The 21,558-nt window shown below is 50.8% G+C and overlaps 9 protein-coding genes across 9 annotated transcripts, besides 1 other annotated feature; 3 read left to right on the top strand and 6 right to left on the bottom strand.

Annotated features, from left to right (window-relative positions):
* Positions 1-21,558: part of a sequence feature (contig 1.107 303..444822(-1)) that runs on past both edges of the window.
* On the bottom strand, positions 765-3,205 carry ANIA_10805 (putative lipase; the record flags this gene model as incomplete). Its single annotated transcript, XM_050611409.1, has 2 exons — positions 765-3,003; positions 3,063-3,205. 2 exons carry the CDS (start codon positions 3,203-3,205, stop codon positions 765-767), a joined length of 2,382 nt encoding a protein of 793 aa, XP_050466947.1.
* ANIA_10804 (battenin family protein) lies at positions 3,929-5,378 on the bottom strand (the record flags this gene model as incomplete). Its single annotated transcript, XM_658794.2, has 3 exons — positions 3,929-4,436; positions 4,485-5,193; positions 5,249-5,378. 3 exons carry the CDS (start codon positions 5,376-5,378, stop codon positions 3,929-3,931), a joined length of 1,347 nt encoding a protein of 448 aa, XP_663886.2.
* Positions 5,664-6,900, bottom strand: ANIA_10797 (hydroxymethylglutaryl-CoA lyase). The gene is made up of 2 exons (XM_050611403.1): positions 6,603-6,900; positions 5,664-6,521 (listed from the first exon to the last, which is right to left on the bottom strand). The coding sequence occupies exons 1-2, from the start codon at positions 6,852-6,854 to the stop codon at positions 5,712-5,714; spliced, it is 1,062 nt and encodes a 353-aa protein (XP_050466946.1). The 5' UTR covers positions 6,855-6,900; the 3' UTR covers positions 5,664-5,711.
* dph1 (2-(3-amino-3-carboxypropyl)histidine synthase DPH1) lies at positions 7,548-8,158 on the top strand (the record flags this gene model as incomplete). Its single annotated transcript, XM_658795.1, has 2 exons — positions 7,548-8,100; positions 8,130-8,158. The coding sequence occupies 2 exons, from the start codon at positions 7,548-7,550 to the stop codon at positions 8,156-8,158; spliced, it is 582 nt and encodes a 193-aa protein (XP_663887.1).
* Positions 8,601-11,381, bottom strand: ANIA_06284 (uncharacterized protein; the record flags this gene model as incomplete). The annotated part of the gene is made up of 1 exon (XM_658796.1): positions 8,601-11,381. The coding sequence occupies one exon, from the start codon at positions 11,379-11,381 to the stop codon at positions 8,601-8,603; it is 2,781 nt and encodes a 926-aa protein (XP_663888.1).
* Positions 12,661-14,109, top strand: ANIA_06285 (uncharacterized protein). The gene is made up of 4 exons (XM_658797.2): positions 12,661-13,193; positions 13,250-13,339; positions 13,432-13,586; positions 13,648-14,109. Exons 1-4 carry the CDS (start codon positions 13,147-13,149, stop codon positions 13,752-13,754), a joined length of 399 nt encoding a protein of 132 aa, XP_663889.1. The 5' UTR covers positions 12,661-13,146; the 3' UTR covers positions 13,755-14,109.
* Positions 14,633-18,393, top strand: ANIA_06286 (uncharacterized protein; the record flags this gene model as incomplete). Its single annotated transcript, XM_658798.2, has 9 exons — positions 14,633-14,756; positions 14,861-14,876; positions 14,975-14,997; positions 15,045-15,162; positions 15,232-15,331; positions 15,384-16,827; positions 16,934-16,988; positions 17,025-17,810; positions 17,882-18,393. 9 exons carry the CDS (start codon positions 14,633-14,635, stop codon positions 18,324-18,326), a joined length of 3,111 nt encoding a protein of 1,036 aa, XP_663890.1. The 3' UTR covers positions 18,327-18,393.
* Positions 18,751-20,011, bottom strand: ANIA_06287 (F1F0 ATP synthase subunit 5). Its single transcript, XM_658799.2, has 4 exons — positions 19,752-20,011; positions 19,265-19,579; positions 19,076-19,165; positions 18,751-19,017 (listed from the first exon to the last, which is right to left on the bottom strand). The coding sequence occupies exons 1-4, from the start codon at positions 19,914-19,916 to the stop codon at positions 18,904-18,906; spliced, it is 684 nt and encodes a 227-aa protein (XP_663891.1). The 5' UTR covers positions 19,917-20,011; the 3' UTR covers positions 18,751-18,903.
* On the bottom strand, positions 20,243-21,333 carry ANIA_06288 (protein mobA; the record flags this gene model as incomplete). The annotated part of the gene is made up of 5 exons (XM_658800.2): positions 20,243-20,549; positions 20,605-20,738; positions 20,791-20,884; positions 20,940-21,103; positions 21,311-21,333. The coding sequence occupies 5 exons, from the start codon at positions 21,331-21,333 to the stop codon at positions 20,308-20,310; spliced, it is 657 nt and encodes a 218-aa protein (XP_663892.1). The 3' UTR covers positions 20,243-20,307.

The following is a 21,558-nucleotide window of genomic DNA, read 5'->3' as shown; positions in this document are numbered from 1 at the left end:
ACCTTCATCCGACGCTAGCGGAGAGCAGGTGTAGCGGTGAAGTACTGGAGAGCTTACTGCTTCAAGACTGAATTCTCAACCAGAGGAAAACACGCCAGCTTGGATCAAAACCTGCACAGCTCTGTGCGACATGCAGCTTGGGATCAGGATGCCGGGAGCTCGAGGCATTTTCAAAGAGAGATCAAGACGGGGGTGGAATGGGGATTTGAGAAGTTGTGAGGTTAGATGAGCCGTAGCACGCCATTGTTGGCTGCGATGGTTCATCTTGACTAGCAGGATGGCAGACCCACATAAGCAGCAGACCAACCCTCATACCAGGAATATAACGGCACTTTACACTGAACACGCTGCTATTATAGATACAACTGTCATTGTCTGATAATCTATAGCTCTACGGTCAAGGAACCATGCGGACAACTTTCTCTAAACTGTCAAGGCTCAGGCAGGGTTCGATCTGTCGCGAGCCTTCGCAATGCAGATCGGAGGGGCTACTCTATCCGCTTCCGCTTGCAGATGCTAGGCTCTATCGTCCGCTCACATGGGTGCTGGGGAAACACTGTCAATGGAAGTGGTGATGGCCATCTCATTATGCTGCTGGGCATCCGCGTATTTCAACTGAGCGTTTAAGGCTGAATCTGATTTTTCTTGTACCATCATCAGGAACCCAAAGCACAATATATATCAATTGGCTCTGTATTCCCCTACCGTAGTATTGACACGCAGCTCGCACCACCTTATATATCTGGACCATTTGAGCAAGGACTTCACGGTGTCCTTGCTCCCTCACCAATTCCCATCAACCCGCCAGCCAGCCCGGACATCCGGCGGCGCAAGAGATCCTCCTCGCTCGGCAAGCTGCACAAACTGGACTCTCTCGGCCGCATGGGACTCACAGGGTCAGACGCCCATTCAGGGGCGATGTTAATGTTTGATGGTGCAAATGTCCGCCGTCTGCCAAGGCCTGTGGACCGAGCATGCCTGCCTCGAGGCCTGCGCCCACCGGTACTCTTTTGATCGTCCGCCTTACTGCTGGAGGTAGTTATGTCGCTAGTCCGGGGTGACTGCTCGGTTTCCACCTCGGTCTCAGTCTCGGCCTCAACCATTGGGGTGGGTACATGACCATCGCTGTCGCCCTCCGTACTGTTGCAAACCATGGGAGTTAGAGGGCCCATTTTCCCTATGCTCATTTCAAGTGGCTTATCTTCGTCCGCGGAGGATTCACCAGTCAATGTGCGTTTGTGGCTAGGGCGAGTAGCCTGATTGAAGTCGGATTTTGAGGTATGACTGTTAGAAAGGTTGCGACTGCTGGTGCTGGGAGATGACTTCTTGATATTTGCCATGTCCACTAGCGTCTGAATCCAGGCAGCACAGCGGTAGATATGCTTCCAGCTGTCGGGAAAGAAGCCGGCCATTTGCATGAAGCCGTGAGAGATTCCAGGGAGTAAGGAAACCTCCACATAGTCTTTCTCGTTGAATCTGCGCTGCGATTTCTCGAGACCTAGTTCCTGCCGCTCCTGGAATCGACGCAGCTTTGCCTGCCTTAGCCGTCCCGCGAACACCACTGTGTCGTCCACCAATGGATCCCGCTCTCCGGTGATGATATATGTCTTGGGGAATTGGGCGAGGAGGGCTTCGGGCGCAAGAACTGGAGATAGTAGATAATCTGTATTAAAGTCGGGGCGGTTGTGAGGCCCAATGTAGAGGATCACCATTGCCCTCATCATCTCCGGCGACAGAATCCTGTCGTTGACATATGAAATCATCGACGACACCGCCAGTCTGGTTTGGATCTTCTTTGGCTGATTATTTGCAAGATAGGCAGTCTGCATATCCAGAGCTTCCTCATCTTCGTCTATTTTCGAGCCCTTGGCTTCCTCCACTAGAGCCCCTGTTTCTAGATCCGGTTCTGAAAGATACGAATTCTTTTGCAAGTCGTCAGAAGAAGCACCTGGGGTAGCGAATGGCGTCAGTCGCTTATAGTCCATGTCTTTTCTTTGCACGACACTCCGATTCGTGCTTTTGTCTTGGATTAATGCCACATGTTCTTCACTCATCCAACTTTCAATCTTCATGTTCAGCGCTGGGTACGAGAGGACTAAACCATCTGGCGCTGGAAGCGAGCTTTGGCCTTGCGCAAGAGATGGTCTACGATCACTAGATTGAAGAACCATCAGAGCTGTGCCTACGGCAAGATTGGCGCCGGCGCTGTCACCCGTGAGGATTATGCGAGGCGGCACATCCCCGGCCAACCCTAAGCAACGACCACGAGTGGTAAAAATTGAGTGATAGACATCATAGCATTCGTTCAATGCGTACGGGTACGGGTACTCTGGCGCCTTTTTATAGTTAAGACTCAATATCGGGAGCTTGGTCTTTCCGGCCCACGCCAGTAGTCGATCTTCAGAGTGCCGAGGTGTCATAGAAACAAACCCGCCCCCGGGAATGTCAAGGACAATGCAGGTTTGTTCACGCAACGCGCTCATAGGACCGTCGAAATACAGCCACGCGTTTGTCGGCTCAGTATAAATCGACTGCCGTGGCCGAGGAATGCGTATAGCACGGGGCGGGTACCGCGTGAGTCGTGGACGTACCAGACTTGCAAGTGCCCATAGATACGGTGTTGTTCCTTTATTCCATGAAACCCGCAAATGCTCCACCGTCAGGGTTGCCCGTACTCGGCGAACTTTATCATCAGCCTGCTCTGCCGCGAAAAGATAATAGACAGTGCCAATCAAGGACAATATATCTCGGAGCCACTTTGGTCGGACTCTCATTGCAGTCCAGAAGCCAGCATCCAGTGCCGTTGTAATCCATGTTGCGCGGAAGAATGATCGAGAATAAAGGTTCGCTAAAGGTTCGGGTGACTCAAGTCCTACGATTTTGGCGAAGTTCCGACAGAAATAGAGCCACAGAACTACTACGACTGTGGTTTGCCAGACGGTCAATCTTCGGGAAAGACGAGCTGAAATGCCGCGGACGACAGGCGGACCGTGTTTATTTCCTCTATCAGGGAGAGCTCAGTCAATGGTTGTAGCATAAGGATACCAACTCCCGCAACATACCTTAATAGATAATATGACCAAAACAGAAACACAGCAATCACCTGTACCTTGCGAAACCTGGTTGATGGCCTCCCCAGGACGTGATCTAGGCCGATTCTTAGTGTTACATCAGGCATGCCCGGGCGATTCAGCATACCTATCATTGCCACACGCTAGGAAAGTGTATCGAGGAGATGTTTGTGTAACACGGCAAGCCTTCAGTGTGCACGAGATGATAACTGGATGATCGTCACACAGAGTGTATGGTATCGGAGAAAATTCGTCCTTTCAGAGTTCGCTGACGCTGAGATATGAGAAGGAGCATGCATAGATGTAGATAGCAGAGCGGTCAATCCATCGCAATTTCTGGTTTGCGGTTAGTCAAGCCAAAGAGTATTCAGAAAAGAGACAACAGATTGAGGCCACATAGGCATAAGTGAGAGATCAGATACGGACCAGAGGGAAAGGTTGGAGACTTAAAGGTGAACAAAAGGTCATCTCTGTCAAAGACACACATCATCTTCAGACAATGCATGTGAAGGCCCCACTGGCGTTCTTACCCCGATTTGCTATAAGCCATTTAAGGCAAAGAGTGGCAGAAGTAGAAGCAGCAGATCCACAGACCATTGCCAATATTTTGACGCCTGAGGAATGTCAGCTCCCTTTCAGTGGCGGTGTATCTCTTTTGTTAGCAGTCGCGCTATAGTATACCCCGGTCCCTCCACATTCCGCGATCACATGCAAGAAAAGGCCCTGAGAGTCCTGTGACGCCACTCGTCAGCTGGACGTCTACCTGTCAGGCAGACTTGGGGTTGGTAGCATTCGGATACTCTTTACGTGTACTTCATTTCGCTCACATATCAAGTCTATATGTGGTTCTCTATCAATCACGTTCTTCGACAAAAGTCCCGTCCATGCGAAACTTGCCAATCGCAAAGCCATACTTCAAAAACCATTCCCAGAAATCCAGCAATACAAATACCGCCCGAATCGCTGACCGTCGTGGCGCTAAGCGAGAACTCGCGGTCCTCTCGTGGCACACGATCTCCAATCTCTGCAAAGGTATTGACATAAACTAGGCCTCCTAGGAGACCTTCCCAGAAGATCACGATGAAGATAAGGTAGACATTCGGGATGAAATTGAACAGCGAGTGTAGAGTCAACACTATTAAATTGATGATTTGTAGGATTGACGGAAGGTAGAGATCGTGAATACGGAAGAACGGGGTAGAAGAGCGAGAGATGAAGACGCCAACCTGGTATATCGCATTGTATGCGGGGTAGAATGCTCGGAAATGTGTGAAGGGCGTCTCCTTGAGCGGAAAGAGTAGAGTCGGTGATACACCTTGATTGATAGTATACTCTGCAATATATACGAGGAGCAGAGGGAGCATACTAGAGATATTGTTAGCCAGCTCTCAACCAGGATGCTAGGATCCATACAAAGGGAAGAACAGCCCTCGCGCACGTCGCAAATTGGCCCTCAATCTATGCCATCCACGCACTCGGTACGTGGATTTGAGGCTCACCGCAGAGTGGGCGGACGAACTAAGCAGCCCCTCTCTTTCTCCGTCATCATTATTGCTGAGCACACTATCATCCGCATGTTCTTCCACATCCCCGTACACAGAGTGTAACTGTATCCGCGCTCGGGGTAATACGAAGAAAAAGCTGACGGCTAGGACGAAGGGCAGAAAGGCGGAAGTCATCAATGTAGTCTTCACGCGGAGACCCAGGGATGTAGTCGCCAAGGCATATGCACCGGCTCCAACCAGCCCAGCAGCCCCTGTACCGCTTCCCCAAGCCGCCAGACTGAAGGGGCCGTAGAAATGTGTTAACCCAACGAAACTCAGCTCCCCAATGCCGCTTGATAAGCTCGCCAAGATGATTCCAGCTAATTTTGAAGATATCGAGCCGCCATCGACATATGCCGGACTTAATGCTACCACGAGCATCCCCAGGGCGGAAAGCACGACGCATATCACGATTCGCATGGAGTAAGGAACAGTGTGGATGAAGTAGGGTGCGACCAATTTCGTTCCAAAGGAAGGAAGTACATCAGCAAGCAGTACGACGCCCTTTGGGACATTCGGTCCGACGAGATCTAGCGCAGCCGATAAAATGATGACATAGAGCACATTGTTAATCAATCCTGATGATCGTGATTAAGTTAGACCGCTCTTGGGATCGACGGGCTCAAGGCCTACCGAATAACCAGAATGCCACGCAAACGTTGGGATCAGCTCCATGGAATAATGCACCGAGCTGCGCGCGGAACCGGGCCCATGAGGTAGACGGGGAGCCTGGGAGTGGTAGCATTTGTTGTTCCCCAGGCATAACCAGTAGTGGTAAGCTAAAAAGGGATGAATTATTAGACTACTGGGTGCGCTGAGCAACTGCGAAGGCAGGGCATGAGTCTTGATTGTGGAAATATGTATACAATTATATCATAGGCAAGATACACAGGAAGTCGTAGAGGATAGCCAGGATCTGGTGTGAGAACGAAGGAGTGGAGTTGAAACGACGGTCGCGTGACAAGTTGCTAGAGCGGTGAGTGCTTACAAGGAGATAAAGACATAGATAAGGCAAGCCGTTCTATACGCACAGAATGAATGATAACAACGTATTTCCGATCTTGCAGGACTGTGCCTTCCTTGCATAGTATACAGACTATGATTGCAACCTTGCTATAGTCGCCTTGCCAGCCCTGCTTTCATTCGGCCGACCTAGCTCATCACTGATCCATTGCCCAATCCTCGACATCTCCTCCAGGTCAATACCTGTATGCATCCCGAGACCATGAATTGTATGGACGAGATCTTCTGTCGAGACATTGCCTGTCGCTCCTTTTGAATAAGGACAGCCACCAAGCCCGCCAACACTACTGTCAAAAATGCGAACCCCATGCTCTAAGCCTACGATAGTGTTCACCAACGCTTGGCCATAAGTGTCGTGGAAATGGAGAGCCAGATCTGTATTGGCGATGCCGGCTGCCTTCAGAGCCTGAAGAAGCTCCATCGTGCGCGGTGCAGTACCCATGCCCGTAGTGTCGGCTACTGATACTTCGTCTGCTCCCATCTCGAGCAAGGTTGCCGTGATATCAGCCACCTTTGACGGCGGAACATCTGGACCTTCGTACGGACAGCCTAGGGCAACGGAGACATACCCGCGAACTCGAATGTCTTTGGTCTTCGCCAATGCTACGATAGGGCGAATGCGGTCCAGAGATTCCTGGATGGTACAATTGGTGTTTGCTTTGGAAAAGGCTTCTGTGGCTGCAGCAAAAAGAGAAATCTCGGTCGTTGTCGGCGGAGTTGTTTTGGTTCCCGGTGTGCTTGCCGAGGCCCCTGTTGCATCCATGACCTTGATGAGACCCTCTAATCCCTTGACGTTGGGAACAAGATAATTGTATGCAATCGCGTTCAGGGACTGCGGCGGGGTTTGAAGGAGGTGCTCGCATATCTCTGCGGTACTTGCCATCTATCATTTGCAAATATCAGCATCAAATTTCGAACTTCGTTGGCTTTATCGGTTACGAGCGGGCGGCATTTGGAGACATACCTGGGGAACCCATTTCGCCGGCACGAAAGAACCTGCCTCTATGGTCGTCACTCCCGTCTTTGCAAGCTTCGATATAAGCTCAAGCTTTGTCTCGAGCGATATAGACTTCTTCTCGTTCTGCAGCCCGTCGCGAGGCCCGACTTCAACTATGCGGACATGGTCCGAAGTTAACCGCGCCTCTGTCGCAAAGCGTCTGGTAGGAGGGGCTCGAAGAGAGGACAGAAATCTCCATCCGGGCCGTGATTTAATCATTGTGGAGAATTGAAAAGAAACAGAGTCTCAAAATCACTTCAGATCACGATGATGAACGATGATGGAATCATGCCATGAGCTCCAGAAAGTGGAATACTGTCAGGGCGAAATGCGGAGAAGCAAGTGACAATGCCGAAAGAGGTTAGACTCGAAACCCCACCTGACCCCTCTTAGTCAGAGCCCAAGTGGGAAAAAATGGCTTCATCCCACTTCAAAGTCGACGCTCTGCACGAAAGTTGATTAGAACCGGCGGAATGGGCGACTCTACTGAAAAACTTCAGGCGAACGCCTCTCTGCGGCAACCAAAGAAAAGGTTCGTTGGGAGACGCACAGCAGACACCCAAGCACAGTCATCAACGAGCGTCCAAGATGTTGAATCCACAAGCATACAAAAAGGTACAGTAGAGAAGCCTTTCAGCCATGCCCAAGTACTAAAAAACAACAGCAACACCCCGAAGGACCCCCAGGACCTTAAATCAAGTTCCTCCGGAAATATCCCAAGACCCTGACATTCTCGCCGCCATCGACCTCCTCCCAAAAAATTACTCGTTCGAGATTCCGAAAACCATCCATCGCATCCGCACCTCCGGCGCAAAACGCATAGCTCTCCAATTTCCTGAAGGACTCCTGCTCTTCGCAACCACAATTTCCGACATCCTCACTCAATTTTGCCCCGGCACTGAAACCCTCATCATGGGCGACGTCACCTATGGCGCATGCTGCATAGACGACTACACGGCACGCGCTCTGGGCTGTGACCTTCTCGTCCACTACGCCCACTCCTGCCTGATTCCCGTGGACGTAACGAAGATCAAAACGCTATACATCTTCGTCGACATTAGCATTGACACTTCGCACCTCATTGCGACTCTCGAGCGCAACTTTCAACCAGGCAAGACAATCGCCACTGTTGGCACAATTCAATTCAATGCAACGCTCCACGGACTGAAACCGGTTCTCGAGCGCGCTGGGTTCAACGTCGTCATCCCGCAAATTACACCGCTGTCAAAAGGCGAGATATTAGGCTGCACCTCCCCTTCCCTATCTGCTCAGCAAATTGACTACTTGCTGTACCTCGGTGACGGCCGCTTCCACCTCGAATCTGCCATGATCCATAACCCCTCCATACCCGCTTACCGCTACGATCCTTACTCTCGCACCCTCAGCCGCGAATCCTATGACCACACCGAAATGCACACCCTCCGCCGCGATGCCATCGCCGCCGCCCGCACTGCGAAAAAATGGGGTATCATTCTTGGCTCCCTCGGTCGTCAGGGAAACCCACATACGATGGCCATGATTGAGTCGCACCTCAACGAGAGGGGTATCCCCTTCGTCAATTTGCTTTTGAGCGAGATCTTTCCCGGAAAGTTGGCGGCAATGTCGGATGTAGAGTGTTGGGTGCAGATTGCTTGTCCGCGATTAAGTATCGATTGGGGTTATGCGTTCCCGAGACCGCTATTGACGCCCTACGAGGCGCTTATTGCACTTGGGGTTCGAGACGACTGGGAGAAGACGCATGAAGGTGTTTATCCAATGGATTTCTATGCGAAAGATGGTTTGGGGAGGACGAAGCCGCAGGCTGTTCAGACTGTCTGAGTACGAATGGCCTCTGAAAAATATGTTTACGATCAGTAACGACTACATAGACATGAAAAGGGAAAAAAAGGTTACGAGTATAAAGTACTCGAGTTCGCTTGAGATAATATTACATAACAACACCTTGACTCATAATAGCGGAAGTCATCAGCCTTTGACGTCGTCCGCGCTATCCATGTTGGGGTCACTGGTGCTTTCTCTCCGAAGAGAGAGAACAGTCTTGCTCGCGATTTCAGCAGATCGCCACGTAGTGACCGCCTGCTCGACATCCTCAAACATCTCGAGAGTGTCTTTGATGATGCCACCGTCATCAGGCTCCAGTGCATATTGCCGACGTCCAGACCCACCATCCGGAGCCAGCGGGAATGCTGGCCCAAAACCACGCTGCGGGATCGGGTTGTACATAATCGCATTGGTAAACATGCGTATCAATTCCTTCTCTAGCTGCGCCGAGTTTACGATTGCTTTAGGCGGAATGACATCTTCTGTTTTGGGCAGCATGAGAACCGTATTCTTTGACGGTGTCCCTGCATTTGGAGCCGGAGACTCTCCATCTGCAACTGGAGTGTTGGCGGCTTCCGTAGCAGCGGCCACAGCCTTACTACCTTGGCTGATGCTCGACTTGATAGATTTCAAGTCCTGCGGCCGGTAGATAAGGTCTCGGTAACCGGGTGCATCGCGTTCCGTCAGTGGTTTAGTAAATATAGATGCATGCTTGTGGGTCAATACATCATTCATAATCGGAGCTCCAGTCCTCGGAAAATTGCGCGTACACAGCACGAATGGCGCGGATTGATCCAAGTCCACGTGGGTTGCCTGGCTGAGCTCGGACTGAGGCTGAGACTCTGTTTCCGGCAGCTCACTACGTTTGCGTTTCGGCCGTCCTCTACCCGGGCGCGATTCTGAACCTGGAGCCTTTTGACTAGTCGAGCTCCGCTCGGGTCCAACAGTATCAACTCCGCTTGGAGTGCTAGGTACTTCTCGTTTGATTTTGCCAGCCTCTGCTCCCGATTCTTCGTCACGTGATAGTATAGATCGCCCCCGACTTCTGGATGAAGCAGTACTCCTATCACGTTTTTTCCCGGCCGTTGCTGTGTTCTTCTCCGTTCTCCTCCTCGGTCCAGTATGGTTGGCATCCGTTGCCTTTTTCCTTCCCCGGCCAGGGCCCTTTCGGCGCGGAGGCTCAGGTTGATCTGGTGTTGCCGCTCGAGATCCAAATGGTGATGGAGCACTCTCGCTGATTGGACTGACATCTTCCGGTCCAGGCCGATCCGGTGAGCGTGGCGAATTAGGTAGTGTAGAATACGGTGTCTGTTTCCATGGTGTGAGCGATCCAGGGGTGGCAATTGATAACTGTGGCTTTGACGGCCTTGGTACAGTCGAGGGATATCCTTGAGCGCGTCCAATGGGCGTTGCAAATCCGGATGGGGGAACAGGGGGCGCTGGGGTCGGAAAGATGGCTCGAGAGGGTAGGGGGGTTGACGGCGCTGCCACAGGTTGAGGCTGTGGTGCCACCTTCTGGGTTTGTTGGAAGTGCGGCGGTTGTGAAGGCTTCAGCTGACCTGCAGGTTGAGGAATTGAGGATGGAGAGTGCTGTGATGGCTGTTGCGGGGTTTGTGGTTGGTTTAAAGACCACTGTTGAAGGCTGCCCTGAGGAGGTCCGCGTGGAGGAGGTACAGGCACAACCTTCTTTCCAGCAGCCTCCACAGTCGAGGGAGTCTTTTGCGGAGTAGGGGAAGCAACCGGCACATTGTTTGTCTGCGGAGGATGAGGTGGTTGAGGTTGTCGCGAGGGCGGCAATGGCGTGATAGCGGGGTCGTGAGCAGGAGTAGGAGTCACAGCCGTGGGAATCGACGATGGCTCCACGGGCTGCGTCGGCGGCACATTCGCTGGCTCTCCCAGAGCTGGTACGCTTGGGGCGGTAACAAGTGATTGCTGAGGCGGCGATGCTCCTTTTTCGTGGGGTGGCTGCGGCTGCCGTTGGACATTTTGTGCTGAGGACTGAACTTGTTGGGGATGGATAGGAGGAGCCTGTGGTTGTGGAGTATGGTGCGGTTGCTGTGGTGGAGTAGGGTGTAGAATAGCGTGCGATGTAGGTTGCGGCGGAGGTGTTACTTGAGGTGGTGCTTGGGGCTGCGATTGGGGTTGTGGTTGCGCCTGTGTTTGTAGGTTTTTCTGAGCTGCTGGCTGTTGTCCGAGAGGCTGCGCTGGTGACTTGGTTTCCGGCAGTGGTGATTGTGGGGTAACGTGTGCCGGCGGCTGATCCTTGTGGGGGGATGCCGCTAGAAGTTGTTGTGCTTCCGCGCCGGTGGAAGGCAGGATCGGGGCGCAGTTCACATCCTTATCAGGTTTTGGTTGAGAAACAGGTGTTTCGGTTGTATCCAAATCCATCGGCTCCGGCGCAGGCTCATGTTTCGTATGAGTTGGCGCTGGTGCCGGTTCCGCGGGCTTCTCACGGGGAGCTTCGTGTACTTCCTTCTCTAGCCGTGCGATCTCGTCTTTGATGTCCCTATATCGTTTCTCCTCAAGTCTGATCTCCTTTGTAACCAGTTCCTTATATTTCGCGTAAAGGTGCGTCACCAGGTAAGGGACAAAGCCCGGATTCTTCGCATCGGAGAAGCCATCAGAGCGAGGAGTCGCAATTTTGCGCTTCTTCGGATTACTAGGACTGGATTCGGAGTTATGACCGTTCGGTTCCTGTGTAGAGGCGGACGAGTCGCTCCCGTCGCGCATCAACCTTGAATAAAGGCCTTCCAGCGCCTCAGGAGTGAGTCTGCGCGCGTCGAAAGCGCCATTTTCGCGAACAAACTTGTTATTGCGCAGAACGTTGGAGATCGAGGCAAAGTCAGTCGGTCGCGAGTCTTGGGCGGCGAGAGTTTGGAAAAATAGGAGGGATTCAAGTGGAGTGTAATCTGGTAGGGAAGGCATCCCCCATTGCCCGCGCGACCGGCCACTGGGGGAAGAAGACTGAGGGATGGGGGCCACGGTGAGGACACGGGTTATGGGAAGAAAGGCCCGAGGAGGTCAGTCAGGACGACAATTGATAATATTGATGCCAGTCGCGACCCTTCTGTATGATTGGTGGTTGGCGAGGCAGATGAGAGCGAAGATCGCATACGGGTAGGTGTTTAGACCATTGACGCAATGGACAAAGGGGAACACCCTGAACGGAAGGGCGACACGCGACGAGATCGGATAGACGGAAGCTCGGTGGGCGGAAAAAAAATAGAAAAAATTTGCTCAAAATTAGATTAACAAAGGCGTAATAAAGCGGGTGAAACAAGGATGGAATCGGAGGTGAAGGGCGCGCAAATGGACGAGAAAAAAGGACGTGAAGCTGAAGCAGAATGGGGAAAATCTCGTTTCGAACGACGTTTCCCTTCCAGGATTCTCTCGCTCATTGCGTCCAGAATGACGGGTTGCCGGCCTTAATAGTCACGTGATGCCGATCGACACGCCGTCCAATAGCCGTATGTAATGTAACCGGCTTACCTATGGAAGCTATGCCAGATGACGCCACGGGTTGCCCCGGCATCATCACAAACTACGGGGACTGGGGACCGTGTTATGCATGCGTTAGAGCAAGCTAGTAGCACCAGGAATGGTCCGAGCAGAGCTTGCAAGACTATTGCCGCCTGGGTTTAAAACGGTCTTAGATGAACTTCCATTATAATACACTTAGTTAATCGTAGAGTGTCCAAACCCAAGGACTCCAGATGATGATTATGATACCGTATTTTACAGACCCCACGGTGTCAGGGGTCAGCCTGAAATTGCCAATGGCCGTGCCCCTTTCTCAGTTGCTGTGATCTATAACAGTCGAAGTATATGGAGAAGGGACGGCGGGCAACAAGAGGATTAGGCTCTCTGTAACTGGTCTTTCTCAAACCAGAGACGGACGGGCGAAGAGACGTGGACATGTTAATTACCCCGTAGTATTCAGATACTTGCCGGATGCTGAGTTCTTGGTGTTGGGACTTGATCTTGATAATGATAAAGTATCCAGTTAGTTGTGGGGAGATTGGGAGAACTATTTAGCTTCAATGAATGTCAGTGGCCATCAAGAGCTCTCAAACTCGGGCCCCGTTTCTCACTATGGCTCGAGTCAATCTCCCGTCCCCTTTCTCCCTGTCCCTCGGGCCCCTTGCACTCACCTTGCCTCCTTTCCTGTTGCTCTCTTTGCGTCTGTCAAGTAGTGACTCAAGCTGTTTAGATCATCGTTCAGGATCCGAAGCAGCCAGTTCGTGCCTAAACCGTGGAAATTTGGCCAACCCCCCTTTTTCTTGGGCTTCATCTCTATCATTTCTCCGATCGTGCAGTGGCCCCTGTCAATCCAACTAAAAAGTGGTCCCTCCTGGCCCCGTCAAGAGGGTGCGACAAGGCTGTCTTCCAACTTCCCATCTCTTATCAACTCTGCCACTTTGCCTGATCATCCATCCTCTTCTCTACCCTGGGCCTCTTTGAGTGTTAGACTTTCAGCTGGTCCTGATTCCGATCCCTATAATACTATTCTAATCTGTGCGCTTCGTTGATATCTCGCTGCGGCCGTTGTTAATTCCACTCAAATTTGATACCCCTTTGCCGCGGCTCTGCTGAATCCAGCCTCGAGCTTCTTTCAACATCGGAAACATTTCTTCGCCTTGAGCTCTCGAGCTTATTTATTATCTACATCTTTAATTTACGAATATTCAAAATGACCGACGCAGACCAAGACTTCAAGCCTAAGGCTCGGCCGCAGTCGTTCGTTGTCCCCGCTTCCTGTAGACTTAAAGTGAGTGCTTACCAGAGGGATGCAGGACCATGGCACAAGCTTTCTCTTCAGCGCTAGATACCGCGTTCGCGCTCGATACCGATGTCGATTATCTTTCGCAAACTATCGATCAGAAGTAAGTTATCACATAGTCCTTGAAAGTCTACGCGCTTTTTCGGTATCAGGGAATCATAAACAGAAAAGACTGGCAGGCTAACCAAAACCTAGAAAATACCAGATGATGATTCAGAACCGAGAATTAGAAGAACTCCAGGCCAAAATTCGAGAGGCCGAAGAACGACTGAAAGCGCGCAAATCAATGATCATGACTGGTAACTCTCAATCAATGGGAGTGCACAAAGATGGAGGATATCAATCCACTGGTAAGCACTATACAACAATGCGAACTGTAGCGATCGGATCTCTGACGCGTTCTTCAAATAGAATCAGCATCAGCGACGACATCGCCAACGGACACGGCTGGTCAGTACTCGAGCGGCGACGAACAACGGCAGCAGCCGGACGACCGGCAGCAGGGACGCAATTCTTGATCGTAGTCGCCTGCCAGGGTCGGCAAATAGTACAGTTACCGGCTATAAAGCAGGGCTCCAATGGGTTCGACTATGATTGCTCCTCGTCTTGATCTCCGGTAAACTAACAGGCACGGACATCCGGAGAAATCAGTTCTGTTGGTTTGTTTTATGTGCGCGTGCTCTCAGGGCGTGCTTTCGGCTCGTGCCCTACAGGCGTTAGAAGATTGAAGATATCTCTTTGATCTATGACCCACGGCGATGCATCCCTGGCACCTATAGCATGCTTGGCGTATTAGGCTCAATCAGCGTTTGAAGCCATGTCATTTTTGCGCCGGCCAGAAGCCTAGGTTTGCTTAGCTGTGGCATATTTGTTATTATCATCGCCATTGCAGTTCAAATAGTCATGTACTGACCTGAATAATACTTCATATGTGTCATGGTACTGTCTAGATTCATATGAGTTTGCATTATGTTTTAGCCGTTTACTTGAGAAATGACAAGGAGAACAAGGCGAATGAGGTCTGGAATGATGACCGCACCTGTCTCTAACGAGACTAGGGCGCCAGACGCCTCCCGACCTCTAGGCAAATAAACCAAGATGCTTCGATGATGTCAGTGCACTGACTGCTTAGACTCCACCTCCAAAGAAAAACCCTGAAATCGGACCATAAGCGCCCGGTACTGGAGCAGAAATGCGCTGGCGTTGCGGTCCAGACTGACATAGCTGGGATGCACGATAAGCCTGCTGTCGTGTATCGGTGCTACTACTGACTACTCGGTGGAGAGGTAGCAGGTCTTTTTTGCTGCTGCACTCCCCTCCCTTCACTTTCTGTCTCCTAGTTTTTCTCATTCTTTCTCTCTCCCTTGCCATTCTTGTGGTTTTAGCCTTCCCAATTATGGTCCTCATCGATAAGCAAAGCTACACCTCCCGCGAGGAACAACGCTTGAAGGAAGATCGCGATCGCATAAGGTACTGGAAAAAATGGGGTCCCTACGTCGCTGAGAGACAATGGGCCACTGGTAGGTTATTCTGACTCTCTACTCTTCTGTTCAACATTGTCGTCCGAGATTGGACTATGCTTTGAAGGTATTCGAGCTGATAAACTGCATTTATCTCTCCGCAGTTCGCGAGGATTATTCGTGAGTTTCCCCTCCCTCCTTCTATCTCAGTTGTGTTTCATCTTCACAATTTGTAAGAAAGCGTTTTTATGTACTGGCCACTAACTTTTCTCCATTAGAGCGAATGGTGATGCTTGGAGCTGTAAGCATCCTTGACCCCGCGGGGGATTACCTACTGATCGACACTAGACTTTACCCACGACCACGCCCGTTCGAGAACTTATCGCTGGGGCGAAGATGGAATTGCTGGCGTATGCGACACGCATAATCTGCAGAATATTGCATTTGCTTTTTGGAATGGAAAAGAGTACGTCCCGTTGCCCACGAACCAGCAGTTGGCCCTGACTGCGACCGTGTCTAACCTCGCATGTTATAGTGGTTTTCTCAAAGAGCGACTGTTCGGTCTATCAAATCCACAGGGGAATCACGGTGAGAGCATCAAGGAAGCACACTTCCATCTTGACAACACACCTACGGTATGTCCATTTTTGGTCTAGTTAGCATTCTTCTAACAGTTTTACTTCCCAGCATTCGTACATGAAGTATCTTTACAAATATCCCCAGAACGAATTTCCTTATCAGGATCTGGTTGAGGAAAACGCTCGACGAGGGAAACAGGACCGCGAATATCAGATACTTGATACAGGAGCATTTGACAATAATCAGTACTGGGATATATTCATCGAAACGGCCAAGGAGGACGACGATGAAGACGAAATTGTGTTCCGGGTAATCGCTTACAATAGAGGCCCCGAGCCAGCTCCTCTGCACATCATTCCCCATGTGTGGTTTCGGAACACTTGGTCATGGGGATACGAGGGTAGAGAAAAGCCCTCTATCGAGCAGGCTGCTCCGCTTGCTGTCAGAACCAGCCACGAAAAGCTGGGCCAGCGATATGTTTGTTTTGCCCCCTCTCCAGCAACTGGAGACAGTCAAGAAGATGTCGTACCCCAGATGCTCTTTACCGAGAATGAAACAAACAATGAGCTTTTGTGGGGTACGCAGAACAATCAGCCTTATGTGAAAGACGCTTTCCATCGCTACATTGTCAATGACGAGAAGGGTGCAGTCAATCCAGCCAATAAAGGCACCAAATTCGCTGCCTGGTATGCTTTCAATGAGGGTGAAGGGGTTCCTCCGGGAGAGTGTGCTGTTGTGCGTTTTCGCTTGTCACGGAAGATGGAGCCTTTTGTCAACGAAGAGGAGCTAGACGATGTGGTTGAGCAGCGCAAAACGGAAGCCGATGATTTCTACTATCACATCAGCCCTCTGCCAATGAGTGATGATCTGCGGAACATCCAGCGCCAAGCATTCGCAGGAATGATGTGGACAAAGCAGTACTATCACTTTGTTTGGGATCAGTGGGCTAATGGAGACCCCGGTATGATTGCTCCTCCGCCGGAGCGAAAACATGTCCGGAATCAGCAGTGGAAGCATTTGTATATGGATGATATCCTTTCTATGCCGGATTCATGGGAATACCCATTCTTTGCTGCCTGGGATACTGCTTTCCATTGCATACCGTTGGCAATGATTGATCCAGACTTTGCGAAGCGGCAACTGGATGTTCTCACCCGAGAATGGTATATGCATCCTAACGGGCAACTAGCAGCCTATGAATGGAATTTCGGAGACGTCAACCCTCCCGTTCACGCCTGGGCGACTTTCCGTGTTTTTAAAATCGAGCGCAAGATGTACGGTCGACAGGATCTTGATTTTCTTGAACGCGTCTTCCAGAAGCTGCTCTTGAACTTTACCTGGTGGGTTAATCGAAAGGACTTCGATGGCAAGAATGTTTTTGAGGGTGGGTTCCTTGGGTTGGACAATATTGGTCTTTTCAACCGCTCTGAACCCCTTCCCACTGGGGGAGTTTTGGAACAAGCTGACAGCACCGGCTGGATGGCTTTTTACTGCTTGAGCATGTTGAATATCGCTCTCGAATTAGCCAAACACCGACGAATATACGAAGATAGTAAGTTTAACGGCACTGCTGCTGCATCTTGCATATGCTAACAAGGACAAGTTGCATCTAAGTTTTTTGAGCATTTTATTTTGATAAGCGACGCTATGACGTTCAGATCTGGAGGAAAAGAGAGTTCTTTATGGAACGAAGAAGACGGGTATGCCACAAGAGTCAGTTTCCATACATAGTATATCTAACAAATATAGATTCTATTACGATGCTATCTCATACGGCGAGCCGTGGACACAGCAACTTCCGGTGCGGTCACTTGTCGGTCTCATACCACTATATGCGGTATCAACGCTGGAACCAGAATTGATCAACAAATTCCCATCATTCAAGCGCAGACTTGAATGGTTTGTGGAAAATCGCCAAGATGTCGCGGAGCGAAATCTTGCCAGTATGAAAAGTCGTGGAAAGGGCGACCGACTACTCCTGTCCTTGGTTAGTAAAGACCGACTAGAGAAGATACTGAAACGCATGCTCGACGAGACCGAATTCCTCTCAGATCACGGAATTCGGTCAATGTCAAAATACCATGAGAAGCATCCTTACTCGATGGATGTCAACGGGCAGACATTCCGGGTTAGCTATGTCCCTGGCGACTCCGACAGCGGCCTCTTTGGTGGCAACAGCAACTGGCGTGGGCCGGTGTGGTTGTGCGTCAACTTTCTGCTCATAGAATCCCTGCTTCGCTTTTACATGTTTTACGGAGACTCCTTCAAGGTGGAATGCCCCACGGGTTCTGGGGACTATATGCATCTAGGGCAGGTAGCAGAAGAAATACAGCACCGGCTTCAGCACCTCTTCGCGCGCAATGATGAAGGCCGCCGCGCAGTCCACGCCGGCTCTGACTTACTTAACTTTGACGAGCACTGGAAAGACTACATGTGGTTCCACGAGTTTTTCGATGGCGATACAGGCCGTGGCCTGGGAGCATCCCACCAATGTGGCTGGACAGGGTTAATCGCCAAAATTATCCACGATACCGGGTAAGTCTTTCTTCCCTTCTTTAAAAAAAAAAGGCGATCTGTCTAGCTCTTTTGCTAACTGAGGAAAACAGGGTCAACTGTCGCCTTCCGCAAACACCACGCTCACCCTTCGCCGCAGCAACCCACTACTTTGACGACATCTTTACCCGCTCCGTCCGCAACTCCAGCCGCCGCAGCAGTAGCCACCGACCTTTTGTCCGCCGCTCCTCAACAAGCCGCTCGATTGGCAATAGGAGTGACTTTGAGTCCGCGTTCGCGACCCCTGCGCCTCAGACACCTGTGGAGCCTGCGCTTGACGAAGAAGGGAAGGACAGACACGGGTCGAACGGAACACCTGGTCAGGAATTCGACGAGCACGTCTCGAATTATGTACGCAGTCAGCTGCAAAGAGTGAGAAGTCAGGTGTCAATGGGGGCTTACGAGGACGAGTTTGAGACCCAGGTTGATGCTGCGAACGGCAATGGCAATGGTCAACCCCATGGAAATGGGAACGGGAATGCAACTAATGGGCGGTAAAGTACTTCAACAACCTCTAGAGGTCGTTCGGCCCAGTGAATTCATGGTATAAATGAAATGTAACAGGCACTTTAGATGATATCGGTTATCCTAATTCGGTGGTGGCATGTCTTATATAATATTTTTTTTTTTTTTTTTTTTTTTTTTTTTTTTTTTTTTTTTGGATTGCGTCTAGTCTTTTGTCCACAGGCCACCATATACATGAGTTGATGATATGATGCACCATGTTCATTTGTCCAATTATTGCTCAACTGGAGGCAGATATTATATATACGCATACAATACAAGATGTGGTTGGTGAGATTGGGATGGTACCCGCTTAGAGCTTGCTAATCCAGTACGCTTTTAGCTCCATTTTTCCAGTTCAAATCTACAACGCAATCTTCACCCATCTGCCTTCATCTACAGAATTGATAGCAATAAGTAAACACAACAGTCTATTCTCACCAAACTCAAGTCTCATTCAACGGACTCTCGCATAGTGCAGCGGGAAGTTAGGGTACATAGGCAGGTAGGCAGTAAGGACTATAGGTAGGTGATAGATATAGGACAACAAAAGAGACGCGGGACGGTTAATTTACAGAGCATCAGTGAGAGCCTTGTTGAGCTTGGCGATCTTAGAGGAGACGCTCAGGTCGATGGTGCGGTCACCGATTTCGACAATGAGCCCGCCGACGATGTCGGGGTTGACCTGTTTGTGAATTAGTTTGCCAACTTGATGATACAGAGGGAAAAGAACCAGAACGCACCTTAGAAACAACCTTGAGCTTCTTACCCTGGCTGAACTCGGACTTGGAGACGGCCTTTTCAAGGCGGTTGAGGGTCTTGGCATCGAGTTCCTGATGGCACCTGATTAGTATCTGCATTCAACGACCATCTGAGGTGATGATATCACCGGGTGAAATCCATGAAATCCATGAAAGGGTCAAGAAGCATACCTGAGCACTGGTGATAGAAAGCTCAATCTCACCACGGTGAGCGCTCATGAGAGCAGCGAACTTGTCAACGACATCGTTCAGCAAACCAAGACGGTTGTTCTCGGCGAGCGTGGCAAGGAAGTTCTTGAGGATGTCGCCCTTGTCGGCACCGGCAACCTTTTGGAGCTCCGTGACAATGGCCTGCTTGTCGGCAGCAGAGAGGGTAGGGGTAGAGATAATGCTGGTGAGCTTGGGGTCGGCCTTAAGGGCAGCACCGAGGTTGTTCAGAGCCTTGGAGGTAGCGTCGAGGGAGGAAGACTTGGCGGAGGCGGTGTACTATTTGCAAGAATTGCGTTAATTATCATGGCTGTACAATTGGATTTGGGTGCGGTGTTGACGGTCGTTGTTTTATCGTCAGTTGGTGATATCGAAAGGGTTTTCGGCTCAACGGATCCGGTTGGGCTAGGCAGGCTATCCAGGCAGGTTTAAAAGGGGAGGGAGAGCATACCAGAGCAGTAGCGTAGGTGCCGTCGACGCCGAAGAGAGAGACAGGAGGCTTAACCTCCTGGGCTGCGGTAGCATAGGTGCGCAGGCCGTTAACGGCAGCAGTGCGAGGGACGGAGACCTGGGCGGAGGCACGGAGGCCAGCGCGGGCGAGACGAGCGGAGAGCATGGCGATAGTTCACTCGAGAGACGAGGTTCCGGCGTTTAGAAATAGGGATTTGTGAAAGGGTGGAATTGGACGCGTAGAGGGCGAAGACGGTCGACACACAAGAGGGGTGCAAAGGGCGATGCTATTCGGACGAGGTCCAACTTCTCCCGGTCGGGTCACGTGAGATTCCGCACACGCCGAGAATTTCGGGTTGTTTTCACAGTCTATTATTTACTCCGTAGTCCACGCAACGTTTCGTTGCGTATCTCACGCAAGAGTTGTTGTCATTCTCAAATAGCAGTTGATCTAACTAGGAAACCGTGCGATACTACCATGCGCAACACCTTAACGCCAGACCCCGTATCTCAGTGTCAATCCATTGCTACGTAATAGCTGGTGACCAAGAAGGGTTTCAATCACTTCGAAGCATGCTATCCACCAGATCTCCCAACGGTCCCCAGAAATCCTTCCCGCTTGCGAGCCGATGTTCATCGATGAAGAGGACATAGTGCTTGAAGCTGGTGTTGAGGTGTGGCTCAAGGCCCAAATGGACGATCACAGGGTAATGGTGGCAATAGATGTGAGCATATACGCGGTACATCCGCTTGAAGATCTGGCGAACAAGACTGGAGAAGGCCTTTGGAAATGGGACGCCTGCGTCATTCACATCAGCACCACCTTCCGTCGTAGGGTTGGAAATCAAGCGCACCTAATCGACTGGGGAACATCTGCTCGTTGTCGATGTTACCCTGCACCCAACTCATGAGATGCTCGATGTATTCTGGTGCAGACATCTTCGTTGGGCGCTTATAATTCTCTGAATCCTGCCAGAGGTACTCGAACCTATCCACCAGTCAGAATAATCGTCACGGATCAGCTTAGGCAAGCCTCGTACTCGTCGGTCGCTTTCATTTCTGGACATGTCTGTGGCGAGCAAAACTCGGTAATAGCTCCGTAAAGAAGGTTGATCTGGTTGTAGAAGTCGACCACTGCAGAGTAATAACCATGTTAGCCAGAGCAACGTAAGTCATACAACAAACACACCGTTCACAGCTAGCCACTCATTTAAATCTTCCCCCTCAGGGAGCTTCACAGCCTTCCGTAGACTCCCACTTCCAAGCGTCGCCTCCGCAAACTGTCTCAACTGGTAGCTGGTCGTGCCCTTCGCCGCTGAGCGCGGCTTGAAAGGCGCTCTTGTTCGAGCGTTGCTGGGAGGCGTCAGTACACATAATCCTTGCTTAAGCGCGCGAACAGCAGGCGAGAGGTAAGAAGGGGGCCCTAATAGCGGAGTATGGGATACATGAACGGTACTGTATGATGTAGAAGGGGGGAGGGCTTTGGATTTGCGAGAAGAGGACGACGGTGGAGGGGTAATAGACTCCTTTGCCGATGAACTAGTGACCAGGGGGACAGACATTGTGGTAATGAATGAAGCCATTGCTATCTCACAGCTGTGACAGGTAGATAAAGAGTGACTTTGAATAGCGAAGGGGCTGGAATTCCTCCTTCCTTGACTCGTGCACTTGTGGTATTCGACCGGCGGAGATGTGCTTTGCGAGGTAGGTTTCGCCTAGGGGTACTCGACACTCAGGTTAGTAGTGCATGTAGTAGTTTCGCAGTTTCTAAGAGAGACTCAAGAAACTCACTGCGTCGGCGCGTACAA

The sequence above is a fragment of the Aspergillus nidulans genome, chromosome I (assembly GCF_000011425.1).
Source record: "Aspergillus nidulans FGSC A4 chromosome I".
Classification (NCBI taxonomy): domain Eukaryota; kingdom Fungi; phylum Ascomycota; class Eurotiomycetes; order Eurotiales; family Aspergillaceae; genus Aspergillus; species Aspergillus nidulans.
Note: the sequence above shows the minus strand (reverse complement) of the source record. Positions and strands in the feature narration are given on the sequence as shown.

Coding starts and splice junctions, on each gene's coding strand:
- ANIA_10797 (XM_050611403.1), bottom strand. CDS start 6,854: ATGATTAAATCACGGCCCGGATGGAGATTTCTGTCCTCTCTTCGAGCC. Junction 6,522..6,602: donor CGGCGAAATGGGTTCCCCAG/GTATGTCTCCAA, acceptor TGCAAATGATAG/ATGGCAAGTACCGCAGAGAT.
- ANIA_06285 (XM_658797.2), top strand. CDS start 13,147: ATGACCGACGCAGACCAAGACTTCAAGCCTAAGGCTCGGCCGCAGTC. Junction 13,194..13,249: donor CCTAAGGCTCGGCCGCAGTC/GTTCGTTGTCCC, acceptor AGAGGGATGCAG/GACCATGGCACAAGCTTTCT. Junction 13,587..13,647: donor TGGAGGATATCAATCCACTG/GTAAGCACTATA, acceptor TTCTTCAAATAG/AATCAGCATCAGCGACGACA.
- ANIA_06287 (XM_658799.2), bottom strand. CDS start 19,916: ATGCTCTCCGCTCGTCTCGCCCGCGCTGGCCTCCGTGCCTCCGCCCAG. Junction 19,580..19,751: donor GCACCTACGCTACTGCTCTG/GTATGCTCTCCC, acceptor TCTTGCAAATAG/TACACCGCCTCCGCCAAGTC. Junction 19,018..19,075: donor AGCTCAAGGTTGTTTCTAAG/GTGCGTTCTGGT, acceptor ATTCACAAACAG/GTCAACCCCGACATCGTCGG.